The 18,447-nt window shown below is 37.0% G+C and overlaps 1 protein-coding gene across 1 annotated transcript; it reads left to right on the forward strand.

The window, feature by feature from the left end:
• The first annotated feature begins 3,108 nt into the window (after window positions 1-3,108).
• On the forward strand, window positions 3,109-7,738 carry LOC103929767 (pyruvate kinase isozyme A, chloroplastic). The gene is made up of 6 exons (XM_009338998.3): window positions 3,109-3,794; window positions 3,893-3,983; window positions 4,083-4,276; window positions 5,340-5,461; window positions 5,868-6,346; window positions 7,033-7,738. The coding sequence occupies exons 1-6, from the start codon at window positions 3,225-3,227 to the stop codon at window positions 7,332-7,334; spliced, it is 1,758 nt and encodes a 585-aa protein (XP_009337273.2). The 5' UTR covers window positions 3,109-3,224; the 3' UTR covers window positions 7,335-7,738.
• Window positions 7,739-18,447: the final 10,709 nt, after the last annotated feature.

Here is an 18,447-nt window from a genome sequence, read left to right on the forward strand (position 1 = left end):
TTCCTTGTGATTTCCTCCCTTTTAGTGCTCCTTTTCTTCTTTGAGGATTTGAGGATTTGTTCTCCAAAACACCAAAAGTTTGGTGTCTCTAAGTCTCCACACCAAAGATCTTGTGTGAAGATGAAATGGATGACTTAGGTAAGAAAGATTGCTAGATGTTCCTCACCTAAGGTAATGAGAGAATAGGTTTCACCCAAATTCAATTAGAAACCCCTTAGGGTGAAATGGCTATAAAGATGTATTTATACCACCTCACAATGGAGTGGCAAACTTGCAATTAAGCCAAGTTCACTACCCTTAAGGTTATGGCCGGCCATTTAATGTTTTTGGGCTTAATTGCCCATTTTGTTTTAGTTGTCATACAACTTAAACATAATGGGCCTTGTGGGCCAAAACGTTTTTGTGCCCCGAAGCCCAAAACTAACTTAAACGCCCAATACGAACGTTTCGTATAATTAATTAACTATTTAATTAATCTTGACCATTCTTCAATTAAACCATTTAATTGCTTATCCATTTCATATAATTTCTTCACTTATATCTTTACTCGGTGTACGATCCATTAGGTTCCAATTAGCGAGGTAGTGGGCGATGTTACTCTTAACGATCGATTGTGAATTGAAACCACATTTCAATTCTCCCTTAAATTAGTGTTTGCTAATCTTTAGGGCTTCCACAAACCATGGGTGACGCCTAGCAGCATGTCATGGTTACCCAAGCTAAGTAGAAGTGGTTGGAGAACCTATCCAGTTACAACTACAATGCAATACGGTCCTTCTCTAATACAATACTCTTAATCACATTGTTTAAGTGATAGTTTGTTTCATGTCTACTATCCAATGTGATACTTCTTTATATGATTCAATCGAATAAGATTTGGAACATCTTCCTTAGTCATATTCATATGCTTTGGCCAAAGACTCTCGAATCATATCTTAGAGTATTCTCCTTCCATCATGGAAGGTTAGAGATCCCTTGTTGTACATTCATATGCCTACATGACTAGATAGCTTGACCCCAACAATGCCGTGGACACTCCAATGGAATGCCGTTGACATAATCAAAGATCAAGGACCTAACCATTAGACATCAATGATGCCTCAGGTCAAAGGACTACTTTGCATATTGCAACTATTGAGTTCTTACATGACATGTATGTTCGAACTCTTGTTTGATCATAGTTCAGTGTACTCGATTACTCTTTCGAGCACCTATGTGTTTGCCTTAGTGTCCAACACCAAATGACTTGAGACTAGTTCATACTCACGCTTGAGTCGACATAACACATACTAACCTTAGCGGATTGTCAATGCCCAATTGGCAATCCTATGGCTAGGAACGTTTTAGGAATGAACATAAGAGAAAGGTCTCGTTAATTTAACTAACTTAAATCACTTGTCTCTTAGATCAAATACATTCCTTGGATTCCCTTATTGCTTAAACACAAGATACTATAAATAGTGATTAACAATAAGCTTTGCCCTTCTATTAAACATATAAAAGTTTAACACAATAAGTATTCCAAAAAGCTATTACATCAAATGAGTGGCTTTGTGGGCATACTTCCAACAGTTACATTTCTTGGACCTCCAAGATATTGCGGCATCCCTTATGGTCATAATTTGGAAACATGCCTTGTGTTGGTTTGATGAGTAACATGCGTCGTCAACATAACAAACAAGACAAGCATCATTCAAATGATCAGGGGGTTGGACCTACTCGGGATACATAAGGATAAGCCCAAATTTGTATTACCTTCAGAATAATGGAAAAACATCTTTAATGCCAATTCAATAGCTACCTGTAGCTGCAATGCTGCATCTTTACCAATTTATCAATAGCGAAGGAGATATCTTGTATAATGCAATGAACTAAGTACAACAAAGAGCAAAGTTGAACTCAAGTATGGAAATTCTGGTTCCACAATCTCTTCAAGGGTCTCATTTGCATCTAGCGTATGGATAATCAAGGGTGTACTCAAAGCAACACCTTATGAGTGTAGTTCAACCAGTGGATTGGAATATTGTCAGACCAACGCTTGAACTTCAGGTCAAGGCGTAAACGAGTGTTCTCAAGATCATCTCAAATTTCGTCTGTAGGTGTAAGGCAAGTTTCTCAAGTTATTTCAGAGTCTTAGTGAGATTCATGTTATAAAGATAAATTCCAACTCTCGCAATTCAGAATATGACCTCTAAATTTAACACGCAAGGGAATAATTTATTATGTCCCTATCTGATCAAATAATCACTTAGACGAGTGTACCAAAGAAATTTTAAGAAAACATAATAGATCAACTTGACCAAACTAGTTGCCATGGTATTGGTAGATTGACCAACATGTGTTGGTGGACTACCTTTATTAAACAGATAATATAAATGTAATATGATAAATGCAACATTACTCATATGAATTTTGTTTTGTTTTGTTTTGTTTTTTTTTTAGACAAACGATATTATTTACATTAAAGGGTGAGGAGTGGGTTAAGTCATATAATGGACTATCAATAATTTGGTTCAAATTTGCATCTGACAAGAATTGAATTTAAAACATCTCACTTACAAGTAAAAAGAAATACCACTAAACTGTCTAAAAATATTAGGTTGACATTGAGCAATATGAATTTGATGAAGGCGTCACAATAAATTAATAGTTAAATAGACATGAGATAAGATTAGATTATTCCACTAACTTGGTTAAACTCGAGTATAGAAAAGTGCTCCTGTTTAAAGCATCTTGTGTTTCAACACCAAACAGTCCAATAATCATCATTAGGCAGGTGGTGAACATCACCTAATTCCACCCAACAGGATCCTTTCCAGATCTTTTATTGAGGATAGTAGGAATTTATGAATTGTGTTTGTTTATCATATCATGCGATCAGTTTTTGTTAGATATTATTTGTGTTTAATTTTAAATAAAAATATTTAAAATAATTTATGACCGCACGATATGTAATGAACGGACACGATTCACAGTTTTTCAAAATCCTCACAAAAAAATTTGGCAAGGATCCGAATTCCCACCACTCACCCTAGGCCACGTCACCCAAATCGAACGACACCGTATCGCTACCCATCAGTCCAGCTGCTTTTGTCCCTCCTTCATTTCCTCGCTTTGGAAACTCCTCCCAGAGCTCTCTCTCCTCTTCGGTAGCTCCGTCCACCCCTTTTAAACCCCCACCTTCTCCCTCCGTGACCGTTCACCGCCGCTCCCCCCCAGTCACAATGTCGCAGTCCATACATCTCCTCAGCCCGTCCAACCTCGCCATCGCAAAGCACCACTCCTCCTTCCTCTCCAACTTCAATCGCCGGTTGCCGGTCATCACCACCACCACCAAAACCACCGCCCCTTCTTTCCCAAAGCTCTCCATCAAAGCCTCCTCCTCCGATCCCGAGCCTTCCGTTCTCGTTACCGACAACGGCACGTCCTCCTCGGGGCCCCAATCCCCTCCTTCGCAATCCGACCATGCTCTCTCCAGCTCCATCGAGGTCGACGCCGTCACCGAAACTGAGCTCCGGGAGAACGGATTCCGTTCCACCAGGCGCACCAAGCTCGTATGCACCATCGGCCCCGCCACCTTCGGATTCGACCAGCTCGAATCTCTTGCCGTTGGCGGCATGAACGTAGCGCGCATCAACATGTGCCACGGCACGCGCGAGTGGCACCGCGAGGTCATTCAGCGCGTCAGGAGGCTCAACGAGGACAAGGGATACGCCGTCGCCATCATGATGGATACCGAAGGTAGCGAGATTCATATGGGTGATTTGGGTGGCGCTTCCTCCGCCAAAGCTGAGGTTTGTTTTTTTTTCTTTCTCATTTCATCAAACACCTTGTGTGCATTGTTTCATGCTGCGTACTGATTGCCTGATTAGTTTGGTTTTGGAAAGTGCAGGATGGTGAAGTATGGACTTTCAGTGTCAGAGCTTTCGGCTCCACTCTGCCCGAACACACCATCAATGTGAATTATGAAGGTTTTGCCGAAGGTAAGTGAATTAGATCACCAAATTTCTCAATTTTTAAATTTTTTTCATCTTTGTTTTAGTTGAAATGGCGAAAATTGATGGATGATATGATGCGTGCAGATGTGAAAGTGGGGGATGAGCTGCTTGTGGATGGTGGGATGGTGAGATTCGAGGTGATCGAAAAGCTTGGTCCCGATGTTAAGTGTAAGTGTACTGATCCTGGTTTGTTGCTGCCTCGGGCTAATTTGACTTTCTGGAGGGACGGGAGTTTAGTGCGAGAACGTAATGCCATGCTTCCCACAATTTCGTCCAAGGTTTGCTCATTCTTTACCTTCTTTTACATAATCAAAACATCGAGGGACTTATCATTTGATGTTTGTATTGAATTTCTAAATGTTTAAGTGTTGCATGTCAATTACATATATTTTTCTAGCTATAAACTATATTGATTGATAACCAAGATGACTTTGACCTGTAATCCTGGTATGGGAATCCGCAGGGGCTGCATTACACTCTTTACATTGTTTTTCGAACCCTATTAGCAAGGCTTTCTAATGTTCAATCCGAATATTGGTACATTAGGTGTGTCCTTTTGGAATTCTCAAATTGTTCAAATTGAATTTTCGAAATGTAGATGCATCTCACATCCAGTGATTGTTCTGTTGCACATGCCGTTGTTTCAATTGGCAAAGCTTGTTCAAAACTAGTTAAATTATTTAATTCCATTACTTTGAAAAAGGAGAATAAGTTTTGAAAGTTTGAGCTAAGAGTCCAAGACAACTCTTTTATGTCATCTTTTGTTCAACTTTCCCATATGTTAATTTTCATTTTTAAAATCTTTTGTTTCTAACGATTCTAAAAATAAAAATACATTTTTTTTCGGGTAAGCATGGCTTTATCATATTAGTCCTCTTTGATAACTGTATTATTGATTGGTAAGCATGGAGTTTTGGTTTCAGAGCATTAGTGTCTTCTGATACGAAGCATCCTTGCCTACAGATTTAGTATCACAAAGATGGATCCTCTCTTGAGCAAGATTACAAAAAAGAAACCCAAAATTTCAATTTTTGCATAATTATTAATTCTTGTCACGATCTCAACTTGGTCATAAAGTGAAGTCTATTCTCCATTAACCCTGTCTGGACTCTGGAGTGTGGTCTGGTCTAACTTCTAGTCTTAAAACCATATCATGAATTGGCAATTGGAACTTTAAAAAGTGTCATTTGTGCTTGTATATGCTAGCGGTGACATGCATTTGTGATTGTTATTCATTTCTTATGTTCTTGTTAAAATGTACTTGTGTATTTCCACATAATAATATTGGTAAGTTCTAAAACTTATCTTTTGGTCTCACACTCGAGTTTTCAATATATTCAGGATTGGTTGGACATTGATTTTGGGATTGCAGAGGGTGTTGATTTTATCGCTGTATCTTTTGTCAAATCTGCGGAAGTGATTAATCATCTTAAAAGCTATATTGCTGCACGGTCTCGAGATAGGTAAAGTACTTAAGTATTAAATATGTATATTACACGCATACCATACATATTATATTTCTTGGTCATATGTTATCACACGATAATGAAGCCTCCTTTCAGTTGTTCCTACTAAGAATTAACTGCTCCTGTTGGTTCTTTCATTGTTAAGAGATTTGATATTTTATTGCACCTCCTATCTGCATTCTGTAATGCTTGGGGTCGGTGAAATTTCTCTTCTATGTTGTTTTTGCAATCATTTTGATTCAATACTTAAAGGTTAAACACCTATATGCCGCTTGAATGGATATACAGAAACTAATATCATTCCTACTGATTATTTTTATTGTACTTTGGGACTTGGTTTTATAATCAAGATGCTTAACTTGTGTTGCTCCTTTAAGCTTATTTTTCTAATCATTTGGTGCAGTGACATTGCTGTCATTGCAAAGATAGAGAGTATTGACTCTCTCAAGAACCTGGAAGAGATCATCCGAGCATCTGATGGAGCAATGGTAGCAAGAGGAGATCTAGGTGCTCAGATACCACTGGAACAGGTCCCAGCAGCCCAGCAAAAGATTGTTCAAGTTTGTCGGCAGCTAAATAAGCCAGTCATTGTGGCTTCTCAATTACTTGAATCTATGATTGAATATCCTACACCGACTAGAGCTGAAGTGGCTGATGTTTCTGAAGCAGTGAGACAGCGTGCTGATGCTTTGATGCTTTCTGGTGAGTCGGCTATGGGCCAGTTCCCAGAAAAGTCATTGGCTGTTCTCAGAAGTGTTAGTCTGAGAATTGAAAGATGGTGGAGGGAAGAGAAACGTCATGAAGCTATGGAACTACCAACTATTGGATCTTCATTTTCTGACAGTATCTCAGAGCAGATTTGCATTTGTGCTGCCAAGATGGGTAAGTATTCACTAAATACATTTATAAGTGAGCTAAGTTCAGCAGTTATCCGTTTGTTTGCGTATTTAATAGTACTATAGTTAGGGAACTCCTGGGTTGGTCGTGTCTCTCAATATAAACTACTTATAAAACATCTACACTGAGAGTATCGATGTAAAAAGCTCCTCTATTCTCTTAGGGTGTATTTATGCCAGGATTTCCATCTAGTGTAATATAAATTGCGTCTTTCAGTATAAGTAATAACAAAAACAAAATTCTCACTTATACCAAACTCACACACCCACTTGAAAGTAATGTTGAGATAATCATATGTGATTTATACATTCTGGTAGCCACATTACATCTGGATTGGTTTCTGACTTTCTTCAAGGTGTTTTCCTTTTTCGTATTGTGTAAAATGCACTTCCTTGTTGTACAGAAGCTGAACCAATATATCCAAATGACATAAGTATCATATTTTCTCTTACAATTTTTTTTTTAGATAGCATTTCGGTTGCAACTATTTTATGCATTCTTGCATGTGTTCATTTATTCTCACCCTTCTCATAAGATGGCTAATGAAGTTCAGAGGAATGAATATATTAGGATTGAGCCTATTGATCCTTTCTGCTGAATTATATTCTTGTTCTAGTCATTGCTTTTGCTGCATTTGGAACAATATCTTGATGTGAATTGCGATTTTGCAGCCAATAATTTGGAGGTAGATGCTCTTTTTGTCTATACAAAGACAGGCCACATGGCATCTCTCTTGTCTCGCTGCCGGCCAGACTGCCCAATCTTTGCTTTTACTAACACCACATCTGTACGGAGACGTCTAAACCTACAGTGGGGTCTGATACCATTTAGGGTAAGCTTCTCCGATGATATGGAGAGCAACCTTAATAAAACCTTGTCACTGCTCAAGGCCAGGAACTTGATCAAATCAGGCGACCTTGTTATTGCTGTCTCAGACATCTTGCAGTGCATCCAAGTTATGAATGTTCCTTGAAAACTGAATTTCGTTTAGCTTGGAAGCATTTTCTCAATCCTTCATTGCTACTGGTTGAAAGAAAAAGGGGGCAATCTGGAGGTGATTCAGCTTTCCCCTAATGATCTTCCCGGGCCCTTTTGAGAGGGTTTCTTTCTGCCACTTGAGCTGCCTGGTATTTTTCGTGATAATATCTTGTGAAATTAATTTGCTTAGTTAATTTTAGGGTTATGACGAGAACTGTGTCGTTGAACGGCAGATAAATATCTTTGTGCTTTTGCATTACGCATAATTTTTATATGCGTTGTTTTGGTGTGTGTGTAAAAATTGGATCAAGCATGGTCAACAATAACCATTTTCAAGCTACTGTTTGCGGTTGCTCATGTATTTGAAATAAGTAGACGCAATTGAATGTGTTAGGGTTACTCATGTGTTTTTCATCTATGCATTCGAGTTCGGATCTCCTTTGTTTATGATCTAGTTGATGCGTTGGCAAGGTGTTTAGCGAATGTGGCCCTTCTCCTGTTCGTGTGGGGGAGGTGGAAAGGGGGTGGGGGAATTGGATTACACGAAGATTACCTTTTGAGTGCTTCTCACTGCCTTTTCAGGACGATGATACCGTCGGCCGCAGAGCCGTGCGAATTGAGGAACCTCTGAACCACTCCGATGGCTTGGTTTGCATTCGCCACAACGACCCTAGGATCCGAGGATGAGCCATCAAAATGGATTCGGGTATGATTCAGTTAACGATGACTATAAAATTGTCGAAATTGCAGAGTTTTCTGTTAAGGTTGTGGGTTCTCAAGCCAGCGTCTATAGCCTAAAATCCAACTCGTGGAAAATGATTCAAAGCATGCCTTGCCATGGTTCTAAAGTGCATGGAATTTAAATCATGTTTTTGAACGGTGCTCTCAGTCGGGAGGCAGAAGCTCCCCCTCTACCTTTACGAAGAGTAAAATTTCAATCAGTAATGTTGCCTCTCAATCTGGTAGCCAAAGAAACCAGAAGATGATCAGAATCAGGGAGATCACAAGCATTTGAACTCATGCTCCTTTTTTAAGACCAGGCTTATTTGTATATGTTATGAATGTTATTCTGTCTTTGGGTTTAGGGTACCATTATCGGACACATATTTTACAGTTGTGTGCAAAACATAGAAGTTAATACTTGCACTCCGCAATGCTACGTTGAGGAGACGTCATGGCATATGTTGTTTCAACCTGGTTGCAGTGTCGCCAAGGGAAGGAATATCTTGGTTATTTATTATAAGTTAGACAACAATGACTCTCCGGATGTGTATGGTTGTTGATCCTAAAAACTACAAGACCTACGTGGCTCACAAGGTGAGTAACTATTGAGCTAACTACGTTCTTCTTGTGAATGCACGTGTGCCAACTCGCAACCAAGCTCGGTCGGGCGACTAAAATAGATGTAGTTGTGATGGTGTCAAATGCATTGCTAACTTCTGCACCTAAATGACTACAGTCGAGGAAGGAACACATCTCGGCCTAGGGTTTTACAAACCTAAAGACAAGGTTGCCCCTTACTGTGAAGTTCAATAAAGGTTTGGCTTTCAATGTGCCGACCACTAAGTAACCCCATGAGTAATACCTCACTTTGCGCAAGAAAGCTAATGAAGTGACCTTTATAAGCAAAATAATTGATAACTCTTCACTGGTTGAGACTTGAATAGATAACCAACCAACCATAAGCAGTGTTGTTAATCCAAACTAAAGATGCTCCTAAATCACCTGATTCTACGACTCCAGTATTGTTAATTCAAACTAAACATGTCACTAATTGTCAACACAGTGCTGTTTATTCAAACTGAAGACGTATTGATGAGAAGTTACGATAATTAGTATTTTTAGTAAAGTTTTTCACATTGAGTGTTCTGGGTGATTTGTTGAGTTGAAAGGGCCTCTCACATTAGTAAGACTAACTATATGATAGAATAATGCACACCCGTCACAAACTCGGAGTTTTCTCTTTGCCACGCTGTACTTCCGAAAAAAAAAGAAAAAAAAAAAAAACCATGTATATTAATGGTGGATACCCTGCACGCAACAACGAAAGATAGACGTTCATTCATTTCACGAACTCTCCTCATTTACAAGGGCGTACCACTACAGTGACATCTTGTGTCATTAATGTATACAAAAACACGTAAAAAAACACTAATGTATATCCTTGTATTATTGACACGGGACAACTAGTGTCATACAAATTCTTCTTCACATATATATGCATGAATATGATACTTTTTATATGAAAACTGTAAATGCGAATCGTTTTATACGTATATGCCATACAGATCGATATATCATGAATATGATACTTTTTATATGAAAATTGTAAATGCGAATCGTTTTATACGTATATGCCATACAGATCGATATATCATAAATTCTTTGCTTACATTAATTCTTGCTGAAGTGGAGTTGCTCGTGCTCATGCTTCTCTGTGAGCCACTTTTTTAGCCACTGTATGATTAAGCTCTCTGACTTCTCTTAACTCACACACAAATAAAGCACGCAGAATATATCAATAAACAAGGGGCGTTTGTTTGCCCTCACTAAGTTGGACTGGATTGGACTGGACTAGCTATTAGTCCAATACTGTGTTTGTTCCATGCTGGGACTAACATTAATGAGACTAAGGGGGACTAGCATGGACAAAACCCTTCACTAAGAGGTCTTAGCGAGACCCCCCAATAACCATGGGACTAGCTGAGACTATCCTCTCTTTCTCGTCCTTGTCATGCTCAACGACCACTCTCAACAGACTCTTCGTCATCTCCAGTCAACTAGATCAATCATTAACTTTTCGACTCTCTTTCAGATCCATTTCACAACCAACTTTCATACAAAATATACCAAATTGAAGCTGGGAGTGACAAGATTACGATTTTACCTGAATCGAGGCCAAAATGTGGTCGAATGTGGCTGGAAAATGGCCTGGAAGTCTCGGCCTGTTTGGGCTTCTTCAAATCCATGACAGATTCGAGCATTCAAAGCTAAGATCTCGGTCCAGGGATGGTGATAAATTTTTTGGCGGTGCTAACTTCATCCAATTTAACGAGGAAATGGTAGGAAAAAATGAAGAAAAAGATAAGATCATAATAAAATATTAATAATTTATATATTAAATAATATAATATTATAATTTGTTATTATCCAGCTTCTTAGTCCAATACTGCATCAAACGCTTCACTAAGTTAGTCCAGCTTAGTCTAGTCTAAGCCAGTCTAGCTTAATCCTTGAAGCTAATCCAGTCCGAGATAGTCCGGCGCAACAAACGTCCCCAAAAAGTGTTAGATTGTTTGTTCTAACAAACTTGTAATGACTCGTTAACATGTGTTAAATTGCACTTTTAACGCGTATCGGAGAAAACTCATTAAGAATCCTGCGGTTTAGAATATGAAAGACCCGAACATCCTAGGCCCAACTTCATTTTGGGTTCAAACTTAATTTTATACGAAGAACCACTGAACTTCATGTTGAGCAACAAAGCACCATTTGCATATCTTAATAGGAAAAGCACCATTGGATTTTTATATGGGCTTGGAAAAAATAACACACATTATTTTGAGCCCACATAAACGGAGTCGAACAACAACCAATTTCTGCCCACCAACTTATAAGTTTATTGTAGTTGTAGAGTCCTTGTAATTCTGTCTTTAGGATACCATTATGTTTAAGATAATGCTAGGAAGATCAAATTTTTATATCAAATTTGTAAACAAAATGATATGTTATCAATAGAAAATAAACACGTCAACTGGAATCATTATAATTCTCCTCTGCCTTGGCAGTGCCAGTCTGTTTATTTTCTTTCTTTCTGGTCCTGTGGTATGGGCACATATTTTAGGACAGCTGTGTGCAAAACATAGAAGTTGATACTTGCACTCCTCAATGCTACGTTGAGAAGACAATGGCATACGTTGTTTCAACTTGGTTGCAGTGTGGCCCTTTTTTTCGCTTGAAAAAGTTAGAAAAATAGGAATCAGGAACACAAAAACGTTGACAGAAAAAGGAAGCTCAAGGCATTTGCGGTTTCTTGTATTTCCTGCAACATTTCCTCTGCAAGGTGCGAAGGAATCTCATATCTCTAATATATAACAAGCTTTTACTCTTCTACGTACATATGTTTATCTTCTAGATTTCTCCGAAGAGGCGCATGAGTTCACATACTTGTAATTACACCTATAAATTCACAGTCGAGAGTTATGATTCTCTACAATTTTTATGAATCACCATCAAGAAGACAAAGGCTCCCAGCCAAGACGGTTTCAAAGTAAAGGGCCAGACCAGAATTAGTTGGCCTGGTACTGGTAGTACCGCCGGTGGAGTTTGGTTATAGGGAAAAAGATCTTATCACTAATTCAGCTTATGACCTTCAATCATGGGTAGGGATATTTATATGCATAGAGTTATATATCGTTTTCCTCTCACGTGTGCCTACATTAAATCTACGTACGTATTGTTTGAGAAAAATTACATACGCAAAATGAGAGACCTAATACGTTGTTATGTGCAAGATATTTTCATGAGCGTGGAATATGTTATGTTGCAGGCCCAAGAATCATAACCAAAACTCTCTAACAACCCTACTTGAATCATATGAAACCCACGCATTTACAATTGGAGACAGCTAGGCTAAGTGTGCACCTTTTGTCCTCTCCTTCTTGTGTTCATCTCTTTTATATTCATTAGAGGAATGAAGATTAAAATCAATATATATGTCAAGTAAATATGATCTGGGCAATTGATTTTATATTTTCCGTAGAAAAGGAGACATAATAATCTTTGAATGGGGTGGGGTGGGGGGTGGAAGGGAATGAGTCAATGGCTTCGCCTTGAGCCTTCTCCCAAGTGCAAAAGCTAGAGTGGCCTCGAACCATCACTCTCCATCTTCATAATTCAAAGGGTCCACTTATATGATGCGAATTGCCATCATAATTCAAAAAGGAAAAAAGGTTTTGGAGGTGACTTGAAAGCTCATATAATACCTGCTACTTTGGCAATTTTTTGGGGAGCTTCCAAACTTCACTCTTTTTCCTTGGAGGGATAGGAAGGAAAAACCTTTCATTTCGATAACCCTTCTACAGTTAGAGCCGGTCCAGAGGTAGGGCGAACAAAACATTAAGTCCCGGGTCTCACTTTGAAGCCGACCTCATATTTTCTATGCTCTTATGTTACATATATTCTAAAAATATACTCATTCATTATATCCTTAACTAAAGAGAAGGTAAAGACCAAAATTTTTACTTGTTCTCATAAACTTAATATGTGTGTCTTAAATTCATATTGTTGGGAAAGTGATTGGTTGATTAGATTGTAAAGTTTTCTATTTTCACTAGGTTATTATGAAAAATCCTATTACTATGCTAAATCAGTAAGATCTCATTGCATTTTCATCTTAGACATCCATTTGCATCGAGACATCTATGAGTTAATAAAATAGTTAACTCGGCTTTTATTTAAAAAAAATAAAATAAAATAAAAAAGAACATGGAATGATACAATTTTCTTATTCTCTCTCTCATTACACAACTTCATGTCACTTTATCAAAGTTTTTCTCACTAAAAGGTGGGTTTATTTGAAGAAATTATAATAATGATTAGGACAAAATGGGCTATCACTACCAATGTGAATTGGAGATCCTCGTTAAACCCAAAAATGCCAATGGAAATAAAAACAATGCTTGTCAAACAGAACAGGAACATATTAAGAAAATATGTGGTGGATTTAACACTTGATGATATCTTGGCAATTGGCACCATCAGTGGGGGTCCTACTGTATCAAATCCACATATAACTTAACTTCTAGTATTCTGGACTGCTTCAACGAATCAACCCATCAGCTAAACACCATTATGAAGCAGTTAATTATACAATTATTGTAAAACAGTAACCTAAACCTCATCATAATAATAATTAAAAATACCATTTTAAAAAACTAATATAGGAAACAAGATCAAGGGCAATTGGTCAGGTCGGCTTTTACCAGGGGAAAAAAGCAGAAGAAAAATGCAGGACCCAGCAAGAGAATAAAACTGGCAATGGTCCAAGCAGATGGGTTGTGGTGTTGGGTGGACAAAGACAAGGCCATCATTTCATGTATAGCTTTCCTTACCCCTAGCTCCTTTATGTCCTCATCATTCATCATATCTGCCATTTAAAAGCAAGCAAAACACATACATATCTTTCTTATTTTAAGGCTTGTAGATTATGATGGTGCACCTTCTCATCAGGGACAATAACTAAGGGGATTCTCTGCCCTCAGATCTGTTGACAAAGTCAAGCCTTAGAAATGACTGATGCAAGAATTTGTTTTAATTAGGAGGGTGCTAATCCCGGGGTCGTGTCATTGGATATGATTTGCCTGTCCTTCTATTTCTATATTCTTTTCATGTTCTACTATGATGTATGGTCACGATTAAAAAACGTCAACATTAATATTAATTTTTTATAGAAATAATAAAACAAAAAGTAATAGGAATATAAAATATTAACGTGGCTTAACCGTGACTACACAAACAGGAGGACATATGAAGAGTATGGAAATGGAAAGGCACACAATCCACCTCTGATTTTTACAACAATACCAATTCAAACATTAAGTTCTTTTATTTGGTTTGTAAAAGGATACAATGTTGGAAGAACAAAGATATGGAATTTAATCCACTATATAGTGAAAAAGTTATCATATATGACAATAATCTCCCGTGATAACTGACATATTGATGTTTTGTTACATGTTAGTGCGCTAACTAGTACAATATTTGAGCTCATCTATCCTAGCGAGGATTATAAAATAGGAAAACTAATGAAAATGGTTTGAAAACTTTGAGTTTTAACGATAAGAACAAAATAAAAGGTAAAGTGAATAGTACCAAGATTGACTTTTTAGTATAAAAATATGGTTTTTCGTTAAAATTCCCTTATAAAATACTATATTTGAGCTCATAGGCAAGCATTGTGCATGTCTACACAAAATGGGCCAAAATGGGCAAGCTAAGTAAGTAGAGCATGTCATTATATATCCGATATATAGAATTAAGAGCTAGCTATTAATTAACTAATTAAACAAGAAATTAAGATAAAGATGTGACTAGTTTAATTGGGAATAGGGGTTTGGTAGGCCAACAGATGCCATCCTTTGGAAGTTTGGAGAGAGATATTATAGAGCAGTAACACTAATGCAGTACATAACACTAATGCAGTACATAACACAAATGCAGTACGTGACATAAGCACTCTTTTTTTGTTTTTTGGAGAAAGTTAAGCACTCTATGTTAGTATTTTAAGTGGTTATATAGTAGATGGGGCTTTTTTAGTAGATAGCTTCTGCAGGATGGTCACCAAATGCTGGTAGTTTATATCATGACATTGACATCCTCTCTCTCTCTCTCTCTCTCTCTCTCTCTCTCTCTCTCTCTCTCTCTAGCTATATTTAGGTTGGACCCGGGTTCATTGCCCTCCCACTTCCCATACAATCTTATCCCTTCTTATTTTGTGTGATCATGATTAAGTCATGTTAATATTTTATATTAATTTTTTTATAAAGATAAAAGACAAAAACAATAGTAACATAAAATATTAATGTGGCTTAATCGTGATCACACAAATAAAAAATGATAAGAATGTATAAAAAGTGAGAGGACAGATAAGCCATACCATTTAGGTTAAAGCTTCTGCTGAGTTGGGTTCGAATAATGAATGCAGTTGGTATTTGCATCGATCAACTTTTAGCAGGAAAAATGCGACGTAATCTTTTCGTTAAATAGTTAAAATATCAGTACACATTGCCCTCTCCTGTGCCTTTCTCTTTTCTTAGTTTGTCACTCTGCAAATTTCCAATTACTTATAAATAACAAATTAACTTGCTAATCAATACGGAAATCTCCTCTTGTCACTTCATACATGTTTGGTATAATGTATCGATTTCTTTCTAATTTTATATGGATGGAAGAATTTGAAAAATATAATTTGGATTTGACAATAGGCAAAAAATTGCTAACAAAACTAGAAATCAATAGATTTGAATATATTGGAAGTGCACTTGAAATAAATATATGAAACGAATCCTTTCAAATTAATATTTTTTTTCTCTTATTTTCCTTCTTATTCAAATCGCAAATCTTGTCATACATGGATTGAAATAGTCTAAATAAACAATTTAACCTTATAATATGTCTAAAGCCCTAGGTTTGGAATGGATTCATCCAAACAAGCCGCAAAGTTACAGCGTGTATATCATTAAATAATTTTTCTTATACTAGTTTAACATATTATGTTGTTAGATATTGTTAATTTGAATTATTATTTAAGTAAATTCCTTTTCTAATGTGTATCGTGAAATTGATTATGTGGTGATAACATAACATACTATATATCTAACAAAAATAACATTTCCAATTATTAACTTCTTTTTTTGGTTGACAACGGGCCATAAGCCCGAAAGAAAATGAAAAATTATCTAAGAATATCACGAGACCACGATACCCGAGCTATATCTGCACTAGCAAACCGATGACAAGAAGAAGAAGCTTGCTAAAAAACCGCTAAACTCAAACTTTATGACAAATCCAAATGAGTCAAATCATTAAAACAAAGCTCTTTTCACGCGAAACATGACTTTGTATTATAACAAGTTAGAGGAATGGGTCAAGTTGGAGTGCTATAAACTAGTTAGCAGTACGTCACACAGAGTCTTGAAAGTCACCCAAATAGAAAACAAAAGCGTAGGTAGGATCCAAAACCTTGTGAGTTGTGAATGAATGAAGCACAAGCGTGATATCATTCATTCAAGAAAATGGCGGATTAGATCAACCTTTCCAAATAGTATTACCAGATTACCGTACGAAGGGAGTATATCATGCGTTATGTAATTCATTCACTGGTCATATGGAGAGATGAGATTGTAGGAGGATGACTATACCTTTATGTCCCCTTACTGTCAATTGCTAAATCAGCTTTTTTGGATGTTAATTACATGGTATCCCCAGTTGAATTGCAAGGATGAAGCTTTTGCTCTTTGTAGCTGCATTTAAATTGAATAGAAAAAGAAAAAAACATTTGTTCTTGATCATTTTTTAATATAAGTAATAGTCGGTAGGTAAAATCAAACCTAAAATCTCAAGTGTAAAAATAAATGACCTAACTACTTAAACTATAAACTTCTTGCAAATTTGTTCTGATTTAGTCGTACTTCTTTTTCTAATAGCTCTAATGGTATTGGTAAATGAGTCATTGACATTCGGTTCAAATTCCTCTCCAAGGTTAGTATTTAAAAAAAAGGTCAATTTGCTACATAGAACTGTGGTCTAGTAGTATCCCTCTTCATTTGTAAGTGAGAAAATTATATATAATGACACAAATGGACATGATAGTGGGGGTGGTAGTGATGACAGCGGTGGCAAGGACATGTGGTTGTGGTTGTGGTGGTAGCAGTGGTGGTTGCAATGACAATTGTGGGGTACGATGGTAGTGCCAATACTGGGGTGTGGTAGTTGGAGTGTAGAGTTAACAATGTTAGTAGGGGCATCGACATCGGCAATAGTGGCGGTTGTGGTTGTGGCAACAGTGGTAGCAGTAGGGGTGCAACTTGGAAGGGTTGGGCGAGTTGGAAGGTTAACCCAATCCTAACCCAACTTTTACAATTCGGGCCCGGGTTGGGTTTCATTCAGGTTCATTTGGGCTTAGGTTTAATTGGGTTAGGGGCCCAACTTTTTCAAGTTTAATCTTATAACAACTTAGTTTCCAAAGAATTCCTAAAAAAATTAAGTCAAGTAGCATCAACACTAGCTAACTCTAATTTCATAAATCAATCTACTATAAAGTTTTAGGGTTTAGAGACTACGAATATGGGCTGACTAATCAAAGCCTCTTATTCCCTAAAAGCTTAAGTAATTTTAAATGGTAATTTATTAAAACATTATTAGAAAGGGCATTGGTTTTTGGACTTGGCACACTTGGGCGTAGTATGAGCATTAATTGATATGGGTTACAATCTGGTTAGATTAGGTTTGGTTAGTCGGGTTAGGGATAGACGGACAAGTGATCAACCCAACTCAATCCAATGAACGAATAGGTTGAAATTGGGTTGAGTTCTGGCGGGTTATAACTAAAAAAAAACCGCTTGTTCGAGTTTAAAGTTGGGTTGAACATGGGCGGGTTCGGATTGGCCCAACCCAAGTTGCACCCCTAGGTAGCGGCAGTGGTTATGGCAGTGGTGGTGGTAGTTGTGGCTGCAACAATGGTGGTGGTGGTGGCAATGGCGACGGCGGATAAGGTTTGTATTGGTAAGAATGGTGGTCTTTTTTTGGCCTGTCAAGAGTTCCTTTCAAGATCTTAGCAATGCGATCTTCAGCATGTCTACAGATAAACGAATTTTGTGATGGGTAGTGTAGTGAACTATAGTATTGATTTAGATTTAGGCAACTTTTACTTTGATAATCCTCCTTCTTGTTCAGTTTGTTTTGTTCATGAGGATCGACTTTGGATATTCCAGTCTGAATTTTTTTTTTATTAGTTTTGTTTGGGCTTTTGCTATTAGGCCCATTTTCAACCAAAAAAAATACTCATTCAACTCTGATTTCTATGAAAGCAGTTTTTAAAATCAACATACATGATACTTTTAAAAGCTATTTTCGGGAGGCCATTGCTTTCTAAATAAGCTGGATATTTTGTTTCTATTAAACACTTTTTATTGCTTAACTTTGAAGTGAAGCAATTTTTTTATTTAAAAAAACAATACCAGACGGAGCCTAAACATATAGATTCAGAAACAAAATGTACCGATACCATTCTACAATAAAAATCTTGTACCCATACAAATTTTCAAATTGTATATATGTTTACATGTTGAAGAAATTATTGTAGCTCAGTAAAATTAACCCTATGGGTACATTCTACATACATACAAAAACAACGTAGCCATGATTCATACATAAAAAACAATGAACACATATACTTAGAAAAAAAAATGAAATTCTACTTGATCAAAGCAATGAAATCAACAATGGCACATACCAAAAAATACAAGAAAATAGTTTTGGCATATGCTTAAAATATATATAAATATACTATTTGAAATAGCATTGTATCCACGTGAAATAATATAATA

The sequence above is a fragment of a genome, unplaced genomic scaffold (genome assembly GCF_019419815.1).
Source record: "Pyrus x bretschneideri cultivar Hongxiangsu unplaced genomic scaffold, Pyrus_bretschneideri_v1 Contig6, whole genome shotgun sequence".
In the NCBI taxonomy this organism is placed as follows: Eukaryota; Viridiplantae; Streptophyta; class Magnoliopsida; order Rosales; family Rosaceae; genus Pyrus; species Pyrus x bretschneideri.

Bases quoted from the DNA above. Each gene is read 5' to 3' on its own strand.
- LOC103929767 (XM_009338998.3), top strand. From the start codon at position 3,225: ATGTCGCAGTCCATACATCTCCTCAGCCCGTCCAACCTCGCCATCGCA. The intron at 5,462-5,867 runs GTAAAGTACTTA...CATTTGGTGCAG, and splicing joins GCTGCACGGTCTCGAGATAG to TGACATTGCTGTCATTGCAA. The intron at 6,347-7,032 runs GTAAGTATTCAC...GCGATTTTGCAG, and splicing joins CATTTGTGCTGCCAAGATGG to CCAATAATTTGGAGGTAGAT.